This window comes from Mustela lutreola, chromosome 3 (genome assembly GCF_030435805.1).
Source record: "Mustela lutreola isolate mMusLut2 chromosome 3, mMusLut2.pri, whole genome shotgun sequence".
NCBI classification, from domain to species: domain Eukaryota; kingdom Metazoa; phylum Chordata; class Mammalia; order Carnivora; family Mustelidae; genus Mustela; species Mustela lutreola.
The window spans coordinates 1,301,459-1,320,710 of NC_081292.1; the positions used below are offsets into that span (position 1 = coordinate 1,301,459).

The following is a 19,252-nucleotide window of genomic DNA, read 5'->3' on the forward strand; positions in this document are numbered from 1 at the left end:
AGACCGCTTAACGGGGGGAAGGGTGCACAGGACAGCCCAAGAGGGTCCTGTGGGGCGGACCGCCCTATGACCTGGGGTGTTTGCCCATAGGAAAAGCTGAGAGGCTCACCCTCCGTGGCATGAGTTGGGTTCCAGGCTGAAACCGGGGTGGGAACCCCAGAGGGGGTGCGCTGGGCGCCGGTCCAGGCTTGGCTGCTGGGCTGGAGCCTGATCCCAGAGTCAATGCAGACATCCACATGTTCCCTCCCTGGGGCCTGGGACCTGAGTGCAGGAAGCAGAGGCATCTCCTAGATGCCCCTGAGCCCTGAGCTCTGGCCCCAGCAGACAGCCCTCAGCGAGCACTGAACCACAGGTTACCGAGGGAGAGGGCTGGATGAGGAGCAAGGGGCCTTGCTGTCCAGAAGCTCAGGTGTGGTTTGGGGGCATGGCGGCAGATAAACACATAATGTTCTCTGGAAGCTGCTGTGTGGGACTTTGAGCTGGGAACTGGGGACCGAGAAATGGGGGTAGGTGGAGATAGGAAAGGGGAGAAGACTGAGTTAAGGGCTCCTCACTGGGTGGGAAGAGTTGGTGGGGATCTACCAGGGAGGGCTTCCTGGAGGAGGTGGCTTTTGAGCTTAGTCAAGGAGAGACCCTCAGGTGGTGTGAGTGAGAGACGGCGAGGCTGGGCTGGGCGTGACAGAGCCGACCAAGGCTGGGGAGGAGTCCGTCTAGATAACTAAAGGCTACTGGATGAAACATCTCAGACCTCCTCTGTTCTGGACGCCAGCATGTCTCCCAGCCATGCTTCGTGAGCACTGGCCGCTGTGTCGCAGTTCCTGGCAGAGGCACACACACCTCACTCGGCGATGAGGGTCTGAGCCCGGACGGCCGGGTGTGGGGAGCACAGTGCGCACATGGCAGACACACTCAGCGGTGGGAGGGTCGGGGACCGCGCCCAGCCAGCAAGTCTGCAAGCGGCTCTTTGTTTTTATTTTTTTAAAGATTTTATTTATTTGTTTGATGGAGACATACGGCGAGAGAGGGAACACCGGCCAGGGGAGGGGGAGAGGGAGAACCAGGCTTCCTGCTCAGCAGGGAGCCCGACTCGGGGCTCGATCGCAGGACCCCAGAGATTGTGACCTGAGCTGAAGGTAGAGGCTTAATGGCTGAGCCCCCCATGTGCCCCCCAAGCAACTGTTTAATATGGTGGCGTGGTGAGGGGTTCTACAGAAAACAAACCCGTGTAAGTGCTGTGAGAACACGAAGCTTTAGGAGCAGTGAGGGAGGACTTCCCAGGCGAAGTGACATTTAAGATGGGACCTCAGAGCTGAGTAGGAGTTGGACAGGTGCAGGAGAAGGGGTAAAGTGGTTCCAGCCTCAGGTGCAAATGTCCTGAGGCGGGAGGAGTTTGACAAGTACAAGGAACTGGAAGGAGCTGAATGATTGGGGCTGGGTGGGGGGGAGAAGAAGTGAGGGGTGACGGGGTCAGACCTGCATCCCTGTGGGCCCTGCAGGAGACTCTGGACTTCATTTTGAGAACTATTGGGAGCCCCTGAAACGTTTAAACAGGGATGTTTGCTGAAGCCGCTCTGGCCTCTTCTGGAGAATGGGTCGGGGTGGGGGGGAGTGGGTGTGAGGAGCCCCCGTGAGGCTCCGGTGGGGTCCAGGTGAGGGGCGGTTGGGCCCAGACCAGGTGGGGCCTGCGGAGGACGGCAGACGGACAGAGAAGTCCCGGAATGCTGCTGGCCCTGTAGGTGGGGGGACCTGGCTTGGTGTCCTCACTGGGCCTGGACCCCTGCCCTCCGGTCTCTCTCTCTCAGGTGGGGCCACCCTCGGGCCCTCCCACACAGGGGGCTCTTCCCAAAGACGTTGGACTCTGTGCGTGTGAGCGCGCGTGTGTGTGAGCACGTGTATGTCTGCATATGTGTGTTTGCTTGTTTGTACTCGTGTGGTTGCGTGTGTGGGCTTGCACACTCGCGTGTTAGCGTGTGGGTGTGTACCTGTGCACGTGGGTCTTCGCATTCACGTGCGTGTGCTCACATGTATTTTCATTCGTAGATGGGTGTGTTTTTCAGGGGTCTCCTGGGGGTCACCCAGGCATCTCACGCCCCCACGTGAGGCAGGAGATACCCCTGGGCCACCGCCTTCAGGAAACAGGACACCATCAGGTGTCCACCCCCCCTTCACGGCCAGAGACACCCCACAGGCCTCACAACCTGTGCCCTTGTGCTGGGTGCGCAGGGGAGTGGAAAGGAGGGGACACGGTTCTCTTCCCAGGACTCCCCCTTGGCTCCCAACCCAGCTGGGGGGGGCCGCCACGTCCCTGCTGGGGGTTCGGGAAGGGTGAAGGGAAGCTCAGCCCCAGGCTCCTGGGGTGGGGGTGGGGGCGCTGGAGCCGCAGGAAAAGGTCAGGCCTGTTGGGCCCAGTGGGAAAGTCAGGGGGTACAACTGGGGCGGGGCGGGGGCAGCCGGAGCCCCCGAGGGGGGCGGAGGACGGAGGGTATCTGAGAGCCGCCCCTCCCTCTCCCTTGGATGCTGAGGTGGGGGCTGGTTTTGCGGAAGACTGGAGTTAAGCCCAGCAGTGCTGATGTGATGGGGTCTTGCCCTCGGGGTGTGTCCTGGGTGAGGGTGAGCTGCAGCCGAACTTGGGGCCCTCCCTCCTGCCCAGGTCCTACTGGGCCTGCGCGGAGCTCCTTCCTCTTCCCGGCCTCCCCCTGCTCCTCTCCTAGCCAAGGCTCCACTGTCCGCTCCTCCGCCCTCGGCCCCGCCCCTCCGCCCTCGGCCCCGCCCCTCCGCAGACGCGCCTGAGTGGGACCGTGAGTGGGAGCGGAGCGTCCCTCTGTTGTCTGTCCTGGGCCCAGGACGGGTCCCTGGGTGCTCAGAGCCCAGGAGGCCTTCCGGCTTCTCGCACCCCGGCAGCTGGCCAGGGCTGGGGAGCAGCGTCCCCTCTCCCGGTGCTGGGACACCCTGTGTTTGTTTCCTGCCGCAAATCGCAGACTCCTCCTCCTTCTGGCTCCTTCCGAGTCCGGTGGCTCCAGGGGGGCGTGGCCTGCGGCCAGACTCCAACCCCCAGGGTAGGTCTCCGCTGCCAAGAGACCTTCCCCCGGGAGGTTTGTGCCTCAGCTCTCTCCCTTCTGGCTAAGGGTGCCAGATGGTGGGTGTGGGGCCCACGCCAGATGCAGGATGACCTCATCTCCAAACAAGGTCACCTTCTGGAGTCAGGACTTGGCCATCTTGTTGGGGCCACACTTTGGCCCAGCACACACCTTGCACCCACTCTTTGGGAGGGCAAATCCTGGGGATCAGAAACTTCCTCCCTCCCTGAGTCGGCAGCCCTTCAGGGAGTGTTTGACACGTGAGTGACAGTCCGCCCTGGTGGACAGGCTGGCCTCTCTCGGAGGCAGGGCAGTCCTTGGGGACAAACTCCTCGTAGCCAGTCTGGGATGGCTTGGAGGGGCTCTGACAGTGTGACCAAAACACAAGTCAGGGAAGCTCTGGGAGCGGGTCTCAGGCGGGACCCCAACCTCAGCCCGCTCCTGGCCTGTCCTTAGAGAGGTCTGTCCTCTGCTTCTGTGGGCTTAGAGACTCAAGATGCTCTGGCCAAGTGCAAGGGCTTTTGACGCTGTCCCTGGTTCTGACCACCTGAGCTTGGCCTCTGCAGTGAGGAGGGCCCCTCCGCCCCTCATCCTGGGCCCTGAGCATAGCATGGGATTGGGGCTGCCCTATAGTTGCTCTGGGTGCAGAGGGCCCACCCCCCAGCCCAGGCAGGGTGAGATCCCCGTGCTCCCTCACCAGGATCTGGGGCTCTGGGCCAAGGCAGCCTGGGATGACGGAGAGCAAGCCCAGTGGTCAGCAGCTCGGTGCAGGAGCTGTCCAGACTGCAAGGGCCCAGGACACACAGGGACTCCTGCTCCCACTGCTTTACAGGAAGCCCTTTCTTCTGCTAATCATGACTGATTGTTATTCTTTGTTTGCAAAAATCCTGATAGGGTAAAACTGACCCACATGCTTGGGATGAGGCAGAGCAGCTTGGAAACTGGGTTAGGAATCTCCATCCCCCTGGCAACCAAGCCCACCAAGCAGGAGAGGGGAGAGTGCCATCTCTGCTCTCCGTCGGAGTGGGCCCAGAGCCGCCTCCCCAGGGCTTGGCGGACTTCACTCTTCAAACACCTGACATCTGTTCCCTCACAGCATGCCCAAGTCAGACTTGACCCACTTGCGCTCTCTCTTACTGCATAACAAATTACCCCAAATTTAGGGGCTTCAGACAATATGGTTTATTCTCTCCCGGTGTCTGGGGACCAGAATTCCAGGCATGGCCTCACTGGGGCCCCTCAGGAGGTTGCTGTCCGCTGTGGTCCAGGGCTGTGGTCTCATCTGGCGGGGCGGGGGCTGGGTGGGGCAGTCAGCACTGAAGCTCCCTTGTGTGGTTCTCGGAAGACCTCACTCCTGCCCTTGTGTGGTCGTGGGCAGACCTCACTCCTGCCGCGGGGCAGCTGGCTTCCCCAGTATGCACGGTCTGGGAGTGGGAAGGAGCCTGCCTCAGAAGCCTCTGTCTTTTTATAACCTTGTCTCAGAGTGACATCTTGTCCCTCTGTCCCTCTGCCCCCCTCTCTTTGCTAGAAGAAGATGGCTAAGTCCAGCCCAGGCCCAGGGGGAGTGCTCCATGAAGCCCAGCCTAGTGCGGGCACCGGCCCAGGGGCTCTGCCAGTCCACCCACTACGCCACATTTCCAGATGTTGGGGCTGGCCTTCCCGCCCCAGGCCTGGCAGGGGCCTTGTTCATCTCTGGACAGAGATTTGGCTGAGAATCATATTCCTGGAGTGGACTGACTGTGGTTGGCAGGGACCCCATCAAGTGCCCCCTGCAAGCACCCCATGACTGGGCGGGGCACCTGGAATCCAGCTGACCAGAAGGGGACGGAGGCTGGCCTTGCAGCAGACACCCAGACACATCCGTCCGCCGCCCGCCCCAGTCCCACGGAGAAGGCAGTGTGAATCTGAAATGCGTGTGTCAGTTCCGAGGAGGGTGATGGGGTCTGGGCACAACCAGCCTGGAAACTTCCTGGGGCCCACGGCTTTTAGGACAAACTCCAAACCGTTTCTGCACGCAGCCTTCCTACACCCTCCCCTTCTCTCCCCCTTTCCCTCCCCTCCCTCTCCTCCTCCATCTTCCCCATCCCCTCCCCCTCCTTCCCCTTCCCCTCTTTCTCCTCCCCCTCCCCCTCCCTCTTCCTGCTCTGCCCTCCTCCTCCTTGCTTGGGAGGGCTCCTCTCCCGAACGCTCCCGCCCCTGCCGACTCCCAGCTCTGGGACGTGGAGCTCCAGGCAGCCTCATCTTCGGGCCTTGGCTCAATGTCCCCTTCACAGAGGCCTTGTCCCCGCCCCGGATTGCTCTCAGAACCGCTCACATCACTCCAGAGCCACCTTTCTGTTTGCCCAGGCATGCCTGCCTTCACTGGGCAGGGCCGGACACAGGGACCATCTCCACGTCCCGCCTTTGCTGGGGGCAGGGGGGGGGTCCCCGCACGAGTGCCGCGCCTTCTGCCGGCATCCTCAAAACCTTCCCTGCACCCTTAACGCCCGAACAGGCGCAAGTTCATGGTGAGCAGGGCTCCTCTCACGCGCTGCGAGGGTCGGGGACCCTCTGACTCAGTCACCCCCCCATTCCACGTCGGCAGCTCAGACCTCACGGGTCCCACGTTCCCGCCATCCTGGACGGCAATGCTAACTGCGGTTTCCCTCTCCTCGAAAGCCAGGTTCTTCCCACAGTCCCTTCTTGTGTCTAGTTCTTCCCTCCTGAAGTACACCTTTTTGAAAGTGCATGCTATGGGGTGTCTGGGAGGCTCAGCGGGTTAAGCCTCTGCCTTCGGCTCAGGTCACGATCCCAGGGTCCTGGTATCAAGTCCCACATCAGGCTCTCCGCGCAGCAGGGAGCCTGCTTCCTGTTGGGTCCGCAGCTCTAGGAATGCAGGAGGAACAATAGAAACAACCGCCGGCTGGCATCTTCCAGTCCCCACCACCCCTTCCTTAACTCTAGACTCTCCCACCAAAAGGGTGTACCCCAGGTCACATCTCCATAGGTAACCTGATACCTTTGCAGGAAACAGGAGTATTAGGAGCTCTCACCCCATACCTTCTGATCACCAAATATGGATGTGAGCCCTGCCCTACTTGGTCCAATAAAAGATCCCCCCACCCCGACGTCCCAGTGTGACGTCTTTCACTCCCCTTTCCCGAGTCAAGGAAACTCACCTCCTCCGGGCTCCCGGCTCCCCTTTTCCTGAGCCCTGAAACTTCGCCGGAGACGCCTTTAATAAATCTTGCCTTGCGCCTACCTCGCCTGGTGTTGTGTTTACCTCGGCTGCAAAACCTTACACTTTCCCTCTATCTCTGCCTACTTGTGATCTGTCTGTCAAATAAATAAATAAAATCTTAAAAAAAAAAAAAAGTGCCTGCTAGTCCTAACCTCTCTCAACGTCTCCAACATTTTATCTGAAAAAATATATTTGTCTAAAGTTTTAATGATCTGAAAATTTTATTTTGCACTGATTTTGGGGAAACTGTGCGTGAAGTTCTTAGCTGACCGTTCCTCTTCGTCTGAGCACGTTTCCTGGGTCCTCAGTCCCCGCCTCGGCGCGAGCAACTGTATCTGCGGAGCTCAGGTCCCTTTCTGGCCGGCTACTGAAGCATCTTCTTTCGTCTTCGGCAGTCCACGGCTTTGGATGCTGCATAAGGCGTGGATTTTCTGTTTATTGATACCATTTAGTACACATTATGTTTCCCTGTAAACGCTTATCTTTCATCAGCTTTTTTTTTTTTTTTCAAGAGAGAGTGTGAGCGGGAGGGGGAGTGGGAGAGAGAGCATCTCCAGCAGCTCCCCCTACCCCGCTCAGGACAGCACCCACGCGACTTCCCTCAGTGCTCAGCACGGGGCCCACTGTGTGCCCCAACCTCTCCTGTCTTCTATCTTGGTACCCCTTGCACACATTCTCGATCATTTCTGGAGACTCAAATTCCAGTTCACAAACTCCTTCTTCAGTTGTGTCAACAGCTTGACCGAGATGCAACTCCCGTACTTTGAAGTTCACCCTTTTAAAGTTTCTAATCCAGTGGGTTCAAGTACATTCAGTGTTGTGTAACTATCATCACTAAGTTTTCTTTTTTAAGATTTTATTTATTTATTTGAGAGACAGAGATCGCAAGTAGGCAGAGAGGCAGGCAGAGAGAGAGGAGGAAGCAGGCTCCCCACTGAGCAGAGAGCCCGATGCGGGGCTCGATCCCAGGACCCTGAGATCATGACCTGAAGGAAGAGGTTTTAACCCACTGAGCCACCCAGGTGTCCCCATCACTATCTTTTTAAAAAACATTTCATCACTTACAAGGAAACCCCTTGACCTTGGCAGAAACTCCGCACTCCTTCTTGCTCCCAGGCCGAGGCACCCATGAATCTCCGTTTCCTCTTTTTCGGCTTTTCCATTCTGGACGTCTCACAGAAGTGAAACCATGCCACGTGTTTTGAAACGACTTTTATGTGTATTTGGCAAACATATTTCAACGTTTCTGATGACCTTTTAATTTCTGTGGTGAGTTTTTCATTTTCAGAGGCTCTCCTGTTTTTCACAGCGAAGCCTGGTCAGTTTTCTTTCCTTTAAATATATCTTAAACCCTCGAGACAGGTTAATTTTATATCCTATAGCTACCACTTCCAGTTTAGAAAGTTTGTGGAGATTTAAATCGGTCGCTCTTCATGGTTTCTGTTGTGTCATTGCAGGCTTGTGCTCTTTGGATGTTTGCTGAGTTTTGACTTTGACTTGAAAACTTTGAAAGTTTTGACTTTCCTATTTGAACAGACTCTGTGGAGTCCATTCAGTGGGATGGCTCTGTGGTAGCCCTAGTATGGGGGCTGGGTCTGCCTGTCTGTCTCCTTTGCCTTCAGGCCTCCGGAGACCTGAGCACGGAGGTGTAGGGTCCTGCCACCACACTGCTTGGGTTCCAGCACTGGCTGTGTCACCTGCCACCGTGTGACCTTGGGCAGGGAGCTCAAGGTCTCTGTGCTCGGGCTTCCTCATTATAAGGTGGGGATGTGGAGAGTCCTTCCCCGCGGGTGGGGGGGGAGTCTCTAACGTCGCAGGTCGCAGGTGCCGGGAGCAGAGCTCATAGCAAGCGCCTGGTCAGTGCCCACGGCGACTGGATCATCTCACGAGGGCGTCTCAGTGATGATCCTTTGTCGGACGCGAGGCTGAGTGAATCTTCTCCTTTGTGGTGCCAGGCCCAGGGCAGCGACCCGCCAACCGGGGCCACTCGGTGACTATTTTTTGGCCAAATGAAGGAGGGCAAAGAGGAAGGGCCCCCAGCACGTGCTCAGCAGAGAGGATTCCAGGCTCCGGGACAGACCGCAAGTGCAAAGGCACAACACTCGGAAGCTTCGTGGGGCCGGAACGCGAGGGACAAAGCTGAAACGGGCCGAGCGGGCATCCGACGGCCTTGAACGCCGCGACCAGCACTCGGGCCTCCGCCCTCGGGCGGGGGGCGGGCGTGGTTGGAGCCCCAGGCCTGGGGGCAGTGGTGGCCAGCGGGGGCGTCGCGGGTGCTCCGGGTCGCGGCGGATGGGGGGAGCGCAGCCTCAAAGCGCCGGACCCGGGAGCCGGGACGGCGGGGCTGGGGAGGGGACGCTCCGAGCACCGGAGCCCGCGGACGGGCCCTGCGCGATCACCGTGGCTGTTACCTCCTCCCCTCTCTGCGTCTTTGTGCGCTTCGCTCGCTTCCTTTCGCAGTAAACGTCCTTCCGAGAGATTCCGAGGGGATCTCGGCCAAGCAGCGGGGAAGCGATCTTGCCCACGCCGGGGAGGGCTGCGCGGGGCGGCCGCGGCGGGAGCCGGCACCGGAGGGGGCGGACGCGCGGGCCCGTCGTTGGCTGTCGAGGGGCGCGACCCGCCGCGGCCCCCGGAGCCCCCCGCGCCCCGCCCGCGCTTCTCCCGCCGCCCCCGCCCCCCGCGCGCCCCCGCCCCGGCTCCGCTCCGCCCCTCGCGCGGGGTCCGCGTCTGCGGCTGCGTTCCCCGAAAGACAAGGCTGCGCCCGGGTTCTGGTCCGCAGGGAGACCGAAGGGCACCGCTCCCTGTGCCTCCCAGAGCCCCGGAGCGCCGACCCCCCAGGGATGTGAGTGCGCCCCCGACCCGAGGCCCGTGCTCCACGCCCCGACCTGCGGTGAGCACCCGGACGCGCGCGGGAGGCGGCGGGAGGGGACTCGGCGCGGGGTTCCCGGGCCCCCAGCCCAGGGGTGGGGGTGGGGACGTGGCGCGCGCCCCTCCCCCATCGGCAGGTACCGCCCGCTCGCACCTTGTCTTGCCCTTTTCTCTCCGGACGCACCTACCGCTCCCCAGGGAGGAGAAGACGCGCTCCCGCAGGTGCCAGGAGCGGGTTGGGGCGTTTCGAGAGGTCGCCCTGCCCGAGACGGCGGACCTATTCTCCCTGGGGGAATGCTGCGATGGTGGACGCTCTGGGGGATGGGCTGGGGGTGGGGCTTTTCGAGCTCGCGAACGACCCCCTACCCCGGCCCCCCTTCCCGGGCCGGTGATTCCGAGGCGGGGGCGGGGGGGGGGGGAAGGGGGAGAGGTTGCCCTCCCGTCCCGGAAAAGGGGAGGGGGCTTCGGGTTCGGCAGGAGGCTGGGGCTCCTGACCGAGGCTACTTGCCAGGCCCGCGCCCCGGAGGACCTCCGCCCACAACCCCCGCGCCTTCCCGAGGCCAGCCCGGAGCATGCCGCCTGCGGCCCTGAACAGTCTCGGCCTGGTGCTGCTCGCCGGCCTGCTGTGCTCTGCGCCCGGTGAGTCTGGGGGCGCCCCGCGGGGTTGGGCCAGGTCGCCGGAAGAGCCCGAGGCGGCTCCGGAGAGAGCCGGGCTGCGGGGCCGCCATCCTCCGACGGTGCCCGTCACATCCACGCCCTCTCCGGGCCCTCGCGCCTGTCGCCTTCACTCTTGGTGCTCCAGCTCCAGCCCCAGCTCCAGCCCCAGCCACGTGGGGCCCTCCCAGCTTCTGAGGACACCCAGCGATTTCGCCCCCTCCCCATCCCAGCCGGGAAGCCCGCTGCAGCTAGTCCCGCCCAGACGCCCCTGGCCCGGTGCAGGGGGCGGGGTTCTCGCGCCCCATCAACCCCCGCAGAGCCCCACCTGGCCTCGCATCTAGTCCGTGTGGTCCTTCCTTCCTTGGACCCAACTGAAGCCCGAGGGGAGGTGTGGGAATGGGGTAGGAGTGTGCAGGAGAGCCCAGAGGTGCGGGGGTTGTGTGGCTGGAGTGTGGGCACAGCTGCGAACGGGCCACGGAGGGTGCCCAGGGCTGCCAGAGTTCCAGTGGGGGGACCCCCCCCAACTGTCAGGAAGGCACAGAGGTTCTCCCAGGGCCTGACCTCCAGGGGCCAGCGTGGCCTTCTCGCTCCTGGCAGGGGGTGCTCGGCCTCCTACCGTGGCCTGGTTCTCTCAGCAGTGCCAGCCTCGGGTGGGTGGGGACAGAAGGACGGCGGGCTTGACCCCCGCCCCCCGCAGGTCCTCTGGTCATTCGCGTCCCTGTGCCCTGCCCAGCTCACGGCCTGTGGTGCCAGGACTGCACCCTGACCACCAACTCGAGCCACTGCACCCCAAAGCAGTGTCAGCCATCAGACACAGTGTGCGCCAGCGTGCGGATCACCGACCCCAGCAGCAGTGAGTCAGGCCCAGGGCTTGGGCGGGGAGCGGTTGGTGTCCTCTGAGCCCCTCTGTCCTTGGCTGAGGGCACAGGGCTGTGGGCAGAGTGCTGCCCAGTGTGAGGCCCTGGGCCCTGTGTGGCCCTCTCCGTATGTGGAGACAGTGTGGGCGGGTGGGGGACTCAGCTCTGCCGGCTGGGGTGGCGATCCGGGCCGGGTGTGAGGCGGAGAGGGCGGGGTGTGGCTCCGGTCCCAGGCGCCCTACCTCTCCCCCAGGCCGGAAAGACCACTCTGTCAACAAGATGTGCGCCTCGTCTTGTGACTTCGTGAAGCGACACTTCTTCTCAGACTATCTGATGGGCTTCATTAACTCTGGGATCTTAAAAGTGGACGTGGACTGTTGTGGGGGAGACCTGTGCAATGGAGGGCCGGGGGTGGGGGGCAGCCCCTGGGCCCTGGCGGGGGGGCTCCTGCTCAGCCTGGGGCCCACCGTCCTGGGGGCTGGGCCCTAAGCTCCCACCGCTGCAGGCCCCCCAGCTTCCTCCCCAGAGCCTGGCCTCACCCCTCCCTGCACAGGGAAGCCTCCCTCTCTCCACCAGCTCTGAGCTCCGGCCAGCAGGACGGCTCCAGGAAACCTGGTGTCTGAAGGAGGCCCCCGTGGGGGGTGTTGGTCTGGGGGCTGGGACCCCCAGGTCTCCTAGGGGAAGCCAGGCAGAGCCAGGCCCAGCCCAACAGCCCGGCTGTGTGGGCATCTTCCGCGGAGAAATAAACTCACTTGTGGTCCAGAGACCTGGGTCTGAGCCTGGGTGTCGGGATGAGGCCGGCAGAGCAGCGAGGGGCTCCGAGGGTGTGCAGGCCGAGGGCGGAGATTGTGGGGCATTGAGATTGGGGGTCTGCGGGGCACGGGGGCTGCTGGGGGGCCTGGGGCCTGACAGCAGATGGAAGGGGAGGTTGGAGTGGGCAGAATCTCGGGGCCGGTACGCGAGGATAAGGCCTTGTCAGTGTTCATATGTGCATGTGGACAGCCAGATGTGCAGACGGGCACGCTAGACGTGTACACCTGCGTGCACACGCGCCCCGCAGACGTCCACAGGTGTGCACGCCGAAACAGTGCTGCCCCCCCAGCGCCTGGACTGGTGTGCTCCAGCCCCCACACACTCACGTCTGCTCGCACACTATCCCTGGCCCTCAGCACCTCGCACACACAGGGACACCTCACTCTTCTTCTCACTTGCTCTCTCGTGGAGCCTTGGGGCGACCGGACTCGGGCACCGCTCCCCAGAGCGCTGTCAGGATCGCGCTTGTGCCCGGACTCTGCCTCTTAGCCAGACACCCCTGCCTCCACCAAGGGCACCTTGCGGACAGGGTCGTGAAGGCCAGCCCCTGAGTGGGGGCTGAGGCAGCCCCTGTGGAGTGGTGCAGAGGGACGGGGGCTTTGGGAGGGAGGAGGCAGGGGGTACCGACAGGTAATTCTTAGGGACCTGCCGTAGCCGTGGGTCTCTGCACCGCTGGGTTCAGCCCAGTCTCCCACACTTCTGGCCACGTGGGTCACCCTGGGGCCCGGGCTCGCCATGTGAGGTCAGCAGCCACTGCAGGGTCCGGCCTTCCGTCGGTTCTTCCTTGTCCTTCGTGGCTGACCCAGGCCGTGGTGACTCCCAGGCCGGGACCCTGTGGCAAGAACCGTGGTTTCACTAAGAGCTGGCCGTAGCGTTCCTCCCGGGGCTCCCGCGTGTGAGCGAGGGAGAGGAATCTGATGTCCGGGGTGAGCCAGATGGAAGAGGGGTCACTGGAGACCATGTCCACTTCCTGCTGGTGGGACTGGCCAGGGACGTGTCTCCTGCTCTGTTGTAACATTGCTCTACGATGCACCTGGTTCCCACCGCGTCCAAACTTCCACACCATGTGCTGCCCGCCACGGGGGCTTGGTGTCTGCGGTGTGTAGGGACCGGGCACTGTCACGTAGGGCAAGTGCAAAGAGCGCCTTGAAGACCCAGAGGCTGAACACTGGTGCCAGCGAGGACAGGACACCGTGGGGGCCCCGGAGGTTCCCGGAGGACAAGGGCCATCCCGTGGGCACTGGGTTCAAACCCACTTCCAGGTCAATCTTTGTGCTGACTTTATTATCTGAGGGAAGTATTTAAAACACAGAAAGTGGGGAGCTCCTTCCAGCTCTTTGAGAGAGCGGTGCGATTCCAGGCAGATGGGGGCTTGAGGGCAGCGTGGCCCAGAGAGCCCGCTCGGACCTCTTTGCTCTCCGCTTCCGGCGGCCCCTTCTAAGTCTGGGTTCTCACGCTTGAGAGCGAGCGAGCCCTGTCCCCCAGGGTGAGCTGTCCTTGCAGGGTCAAACCCCACCGTCCGTGTGGCATGCTGGGGCCAGAGGGCAGGTGCTGGTAAACCCATGTGCCCCTTGATTATTTTTCTAAAGACTCCACCAAGGTTGTCCTTCAGGATCTACGCAGACCTTTTGTTTTGGGGGTCTGCTTAGTGTCCCTCCGAATGAGCTGACCCCTTCTTAACCACCCCTCCCCTGCGGGCAGAGGGGCTGCTCTCAGTCTCTGATCGGCCAGGCTGGGAGTGCCCTCGGCCTCGTGTTCTTATGGGGTCGAGTGACTCTCCATCTCCGGGGATTCCGGGAGCATGCGGCTGAGCCAGGAAAATGTCTCCTTGGAAGATGCCCATCTCCTCGAAGGGAGGCTCTTCCCACCCTGCCCCGTGCGATCCCCCAGGAGCTTCCGTGTCCGCCTGGGAGACAACACTAGACTCTCATCCTGATTTCCCCTGGAGAGCTTGTTAGTGAGACGGAACGTTTGTCCTGACTTGTGAGTGTTGCCTCGTAATTGCCTTGGTCCGTTTTTCCGCTGTGGCTTTTGTCTTTTCTTACTGAAGTGTGAGACCCTTTTGTGAGTGGGGTAGCATCTGCCTGTGGTCTGTGTTTTCCAAGGACCTTCATTTTGGGGCATTTTCCTGCACACCCAGGTATGCCCTCGGGTTCCGTGTGGCTGAGTCTAATCGATCTTTATTGCTTCTGGCTTTCAGATCTGAGGACAGGCTCCTCGGCGCTTATCTTAGGAAAACGGTCTTCCTATTCCGCTCTTTGTTCCGGATTGGGCTCCTTCCCTCTGATCCCGAAGGTCCCGGAGTGTGCTTACCACGTGGCAGGAGTCAGGACTTCTCCGAAATACGCGGCCGGTGTTTCTCAGTGCCGATCTTGAGCGCGCCCGTCTGTCCCCCGTGACTCCAGGTGCCGCCTGGGTCATAGTACGAGCCGGGATGTTCTGGCCGCGGTGCGTGGGCCCACCGGGCGCCTTGCTCCTCTGGTGGGGCGAGTCCCCTCCTCGCTTCTTGCGACTTGTTCTTACAGGTGAATGCTGGGGTCCGTTTGTCCGGTTCCGGAAGGCTGCTCGGCAGCGACGGTCACTGTCTGGGCCTGCCGCTGGGGCCGAGCTGCCTGGCCTGTGTGAGGGGTCCCCGGCACCAGCGCGACGCTCCTCCCGTCCCACGGGCCCGGATTGTGCCCCGTTCCAGCTCGTTTCCCCCGTGGGCCTTGTACTCCCCCGTGTCGAAGCTAGGTAACGTGCAGTTTTGGTGCTTGTGATCGAGACTTCTTCCTTCTCTTTAAACCAAAGTGGCCATTTTCCATGTGGCGAGCTGATGTTTTCCATTTTCTTTTCTTTTTTTTTTTTTTTTAAAGATTTTATTTATTTATTTGACAGACAGAGATCACAAGTAGGCAGAGAGACAGGCAGAGAGAGAGAGGAGGAAGCAGGCTCCCCGCCTAGCAGAGAGCCCGATGTGGGGCTCGATCCCAGGACCCTGGGATCATGGCCTGCGCTGAAGGCAGAGGCTTAACCCACTGAGCCACCCAGGCACCCCTGTTTTCCATTTTCTTCATGCCATTCTTTCCAGAAGTCCCCCCCCCATCCCCAGCTGGCCTCCACTGAAGCAGGATGGCTGGGGGGGTCTGCGGCTCAGGACGGTGGACAACCGAGGGAGCCCGTGGGTCACTGGCCTCCGTGTTTCCCGGAGCCCCCGCCACAGGCCTCTCCGAGTCGGCGGGAGTGAGTATTCAGACAGGCCCGTCGCACCACTTCAACACGTGGAGGGGAGAGAGGCGGCTGCCTCCGACTAGGCGGAGATGCCGGGGCTGAGAAGGCCTCGGGCTGGCAGGAGCCGAAGGTGGGTCCCAGCGGCAGGACCTTTGAGCGATACCCGCTGGCGGAGGTCTGGGCTGGGGGCTGCAGACAGCCGCGGGCCTCTGTGCTGCGGTGGGCCTGGGAGCACGGTCAGGGCCAGGCCCCCGTGACCCGAGCGAGGGCACAGCCGTGGGTCCTGGCACTGGGCGACGACCAGATGGGCCGGGGTGAGGCTGTGGGTCCGCCAGCTGTCCCTCACTGCACGCAGCCCTGGGAGGGAAAAGACCAAGACGTCAGGCTTCTGCCGCCTGGAGAGACGGGTCTGGAGCGGATGGGGACAGAAAGGTTCAAGTTCTGTTCTTCTCGCCCGGGCTTGGGGGCTGTGCTCATACGTGGAGGGCTTTCGGTGGCGGGGGGGCTCTGCTGGCGGGGGAGGGGGTGCTGCTCCCGGCGGGCAGGCGCTCCTTGCCCGCCCCCCGCAACCCTCTTCCATGGTGTGGTCTGGACGCATCTCCCAGCAAAGCCAAGGTTACGGAGGGATGCCTTAGGGGCTGGGAGGCTGCTGAGTGTGGGCGAAACGCAGGGGCAGGGGCGGCCGCGAGGTGCAGAGGGAGTGGGGGTGACGAGGCGGCCACCGTCGGCGCTGAACCCACGCAGGGAAAAGATACTTGTTCTCCCCCGAGCTCTGCGTGGTCCCTGACCCTGGATTTTCAAGGCGTGCAGCAGGCTGTGAGCAAACGGACACACGACTCTGCTTTCCCAGCACTTGGTGCTCACGCCCTTCGTGCTTCCACGCGTGGGCGGGGCCCGCGGCGGGGCGAGTGAGGCCAGAACAGTCCCTCCTCTGTGGCGCCTTGGGTTGGCCTTTGCCTTGGGACTTGAAATCGGACTCTGTTCGGCTCGTGCTCTTTATTCATAATTCAATTAGATTTTTTAGGAGGAACGGTGATGAGTTTAAGAGAAACAGCCTTTCGCCCTTTGCTGATACGAGGACGTGTCCGTTCGCGAAACCAGTGGCTACTAAGTGGGCTCCATTGCTCGGTGTCCTGGAGAGGAGGCGCCTGGGCGTTCGCGACAGGTAAGCCCCGGGGGGTCCCGGCACCACGTTCTTCTCCACCACCGCCAGACTCCCATCGCCCTGCCGCATTAAGGTCCCCTGTGTTTCGGGTCCAGGATCGAGACGGGTCTCTAGTCCTCGGGTGTCCTCATTGGAGGTGAACTAGGGATTTGGCAGCTTCACAAAGGAGATGGGTGCCCCATCTGGAGCGGTCTGGCTCTTGGGGGGCTCTGGAGGCCTCTAGTGTGGGCCCAGGGAAGCTGCAGGACCGGGGGACTGGGGACCTCAGCCCGGCTGGAGGTCTTATTCTGCCCACTTGACACCGAGGAAACAGACCTAGAAGAGGTAAGACCCCGAGACCCCGAAATCCTCACCGTGTGTACAGGACACGCCCGGACTTGGGTCTTTGCTATTTGATCTTGACCAAGCCCTCCGTCCCCTCTGAGCCGCACTTCTGTCTGTGAGGTGGGGGTACGCCCAGTTCTCGGGGCACCGGGGGGGCGGGCGCAGGCAGAGGAACCCTGTTCCAGCTGGTGGGGCAGATGGCAGTGGGGGAGGAGGGGCGGGAAAGTGGGCACCCCTCCTTTCTTGGGGCCTGAGGCTTGCCTTGACCCCTCCCCCATTCTGACAACCCCCCACCCCCCAACTTGTGGCCTCCTCTGAAGCGCTACTCATCCTGGGGGGCCTTCCCTGGTGCTCTTTCTCCCACCCTGCCCCCCGCCTGTGCCCCCAGCCCCGCCGTGGATGCCTCAGCCTTGTCTGAGCGAGTCCGTATCTCAAGTCTCCGTGCCACCAGCCCCTGGCCTCCCGGCTGCACCCCCTCCCCCACCGCCTGCTGCTTCCGTCTCCTCCCGGGGTCCCAGGGCACCACTGGCACCTTGTCCTGCACACAGCGCTTGTTGACAAGCCCCCAGGCACCCTGCTTCACGTTCTACGGGAGGGACGTTTACCTGAGATGTTGTCTGTGGGTATCTCCCGCTTCTACCCAGCACCTGCCCACCGGAGACCCAAAAGTCCTTGAGTTTTTCGGGAAAGTAGACCTTCCCCTGTGGCAGGTGAAGAAGTTGGTCCTTCCCGCAAGGTCCCCGGTGGCAATGAGACCTCAGCCAACGAGGCCTTGAAGGCACAGGTGGGGCCCTACACCCACCTCCCAGCAAAGTGCCCGGGTTTGGCTCCAGAGTCTGCCCTACCCGCAGCCCGGCCAGCAGAGGGTGCCCACCGGGACACCTGGGAAGAGCGAGCTCACGGTTTTAGGGGCTCATGGGTTCATTTTCCACTTTTGGGGAGCCAAGTGCCAGGCTCTCGGTCGCAGGGACAGAACAGTGGGCACACAGTTGTGACGGCCCCGGGTCGCACCCCTGCAGAGGGTACCGGGAGGGCCAGACCTTCCTCCGGGGCCTCGGGGCATTGAGGCTTCCTTACCTGCCCTGGAGAGTGCTGCTGGGGCAGGGGAGCAGGGACCCCGTCCTGTGGAGTGGCTGAGAGGCTCCTCCGTTTTCTTTTAACTTCAGGTTTTGAGTAGGGCCTACGTGCGTGCCCGTCAGGGAGGGGAGGAGTGTCTCCCGTCCCCCGTGCCCACCGCCGCCTGCCGGAGCCCCTGTGCATCCTGGGCGTCTTTGCGCAGGGACAGGGCAGTGCGGGGGTCTCCCCGTACCCCCTTTCTAGGGATGTTCTCAGGCTCTGCCCCAGGCTTCTGCGCGGGTCTTGCTGAGCCCCAGGGTCCGTGGCCTGTCCCCTTGGCGGGTCTGGCCGTCTCACCAGCCTTAGGGGCTGTGCCTGTCCCAGTCCCTGCAGAGACAACAGAGCGTTCTGGTCTTTGACTGGGCGTTGCACTGGGGGTGGTACTGCCACACTGGTTAGGAGTCAGCCTCTCCTCTTTCTCTTGGTCAGTGGTCGATGCCTGGGTCTGTGCCGCCGACACCGAAATTCCCTGAGTGGGGGTGGGATTGGCCTCAGTCAGGGGTGTGGGCGTACCCTGACTCACCCCTGAGCTGGCACTAAGAAAGCCTGGGCAGACCAGGCGAGGTTGTACAGGCCACGGCCCTCAGCACGTGGGCAAGGGGACTGGTTCCCACTGGGGAGACCACGTGTTGCTGGCCTGGACCTGCGAGAGGGGTTGACAGGCGGGTCTTTCTGCCTGTTAGGGGACAGGTGGACAGTGACTGAGAAAGTTCGAGGTTGAGGAGCTCAGATTTCAGGGAAGCAGGCCGGCCCGGACACTTCTCAAGTCCTGCCGGCGTGCAGCAGCGAGCTGGCCGGGCGCTGGGGTCGTGGGCTCCCGTCCAGGTTCTCTGAAGGGCCAGAGAGTCACCACATGGAGGTGGGGGGGCGGGGCAAGTGACAGGGCTTCGGGACACTGAGGGGGGCTGAGTGACAGCTGACAGTGGGGACGGCTCCTGGCCTGGGGGAGGGGCCCGGGTGAGGGCCCAGGTGAGGAGCAGTTCTGGACAGGTGACAAGCTGGGGGCTGTACAGGCTGAGCTGGGACACCTACGGGACACCAGGAGAGATGGGGGGGGCCCTGGTGTGGAGGGAGAGTCTGTGGACAGGGTGGGTCTCGTATTGCCTTCGCTGAAGTTCCAGAAGCCCCGGGATGAAGGCAAGTCTCCCCCACCCCTCACGGTGCCCAAGGGCCCCCGACCTCACACTAGTCTTGGTGCCTGTCGGAGAGCTGGCAGCAGCCCCAGAACCTTGGCTGGGTGAAGGCCAGGGAGGGGTTTGGGAGAACTTGTCAAGTGTCTGTCCAGCTAGGAGAGCCAGTGCCGCGTGGGAGGCTGGAGGCAGCCGTGAGGCTGGGGGTTTGGTGTGCGTGAGCTGCTTTGCCCAGGGAGCGCCCGCGTGCCTGGGGCGGGGGGCTGAGGTGGGCAGGGTGTCCGTGTCAGGCTGCATCCGTCCTCCCAGGGGGGCTGCTTGCTGGGAGGTTGCTCATTTGGAGCGGGACCCCGGGCCATCCCTGGACAGAGACGCCCCAGAACTGGCCTCCCCGGCCAGCCGCCTCCCCCCGCAGGCCGGTGGCAGTTTTGCTGGAGAATGAACAAGTGGAGCGAAAGGTGGGTGGGTGAGGGCGGAGAGGGACGGCGGGTGAGTCCCGGCTCACTAGGAGGGGCCAACGGGCGGTGCGGAGGTAGTGGGGCCCTCCTGTGGATGGGGACCCCATCCTAGCTCTGCCCCTGGGCCCCAGTTCTCTCCAACTGCCCCCTTCCCAAGTCTCCCTTTGAGGGGAAAGCAGGGTCCCTGCCCCAATCCCTCCAGAGCACTGTGTCTTCATCCCCTCACTTGGGGACTAAGCAACGTGTGGGCCCTGTCGGGCAAGAAGACACACAGGTGGTCAGAAAGGCAAGCTTCCATCTTCCTGAGGCAACACAGTCTGGGGTCTTGATCCAGGGGAGGAGTTGTAGGGGGCACTG

General features: G+C 62.3%; 1 protein-coding gene and 1 long non-coding RNA gene across 2 annotated transcripts; one reads left to right on the forward strand and one right to left on the reverse strand.

Moving 5' to 3' along the window:
- Window positions 1-6,499: 6,499 nt before the first annotated feature.
- LOC131827803 (uncharacterized) lies at window positions 6,500-7,992 on the reverse strand. The gene is made up of 2 exons (XR_009352147.1): window positions 7,363-7,992; window positions 6,500-6,728 (listed from the first exon to the last, which is right to left on the reverse strand). It is a non-coding gene; the product is annotated as an uncharacterized LOC131827803 (long non-coding RNA).
- On the forward strand, window positions 7,992-11,443 carry LY6H (lymphocyte antigen 6 family member H). The gene is made up of 4 exons (XM_059168818.1): window positions 7,992-9,187; window positions 9,677-9,804; window positions 10,556-10,675; window positions 10,933-11,443. The coding sequence occupies exons 2-4, from the start codon at window positions 9,738-9,740 to the stop codon at window positions 11,166-11,168; spliced, it is 423 nt and encodes a 140-aa protein (XP_059024801.1). The 5' UTR covers window positions 7,992-9,187; window positions 9,677-9,737; the 3' UTR covers window positions 11,169-11,443.
- The last annotated feature ends 7,809 nt before the right edge of the window (window positions 11,444-19,252 follow it).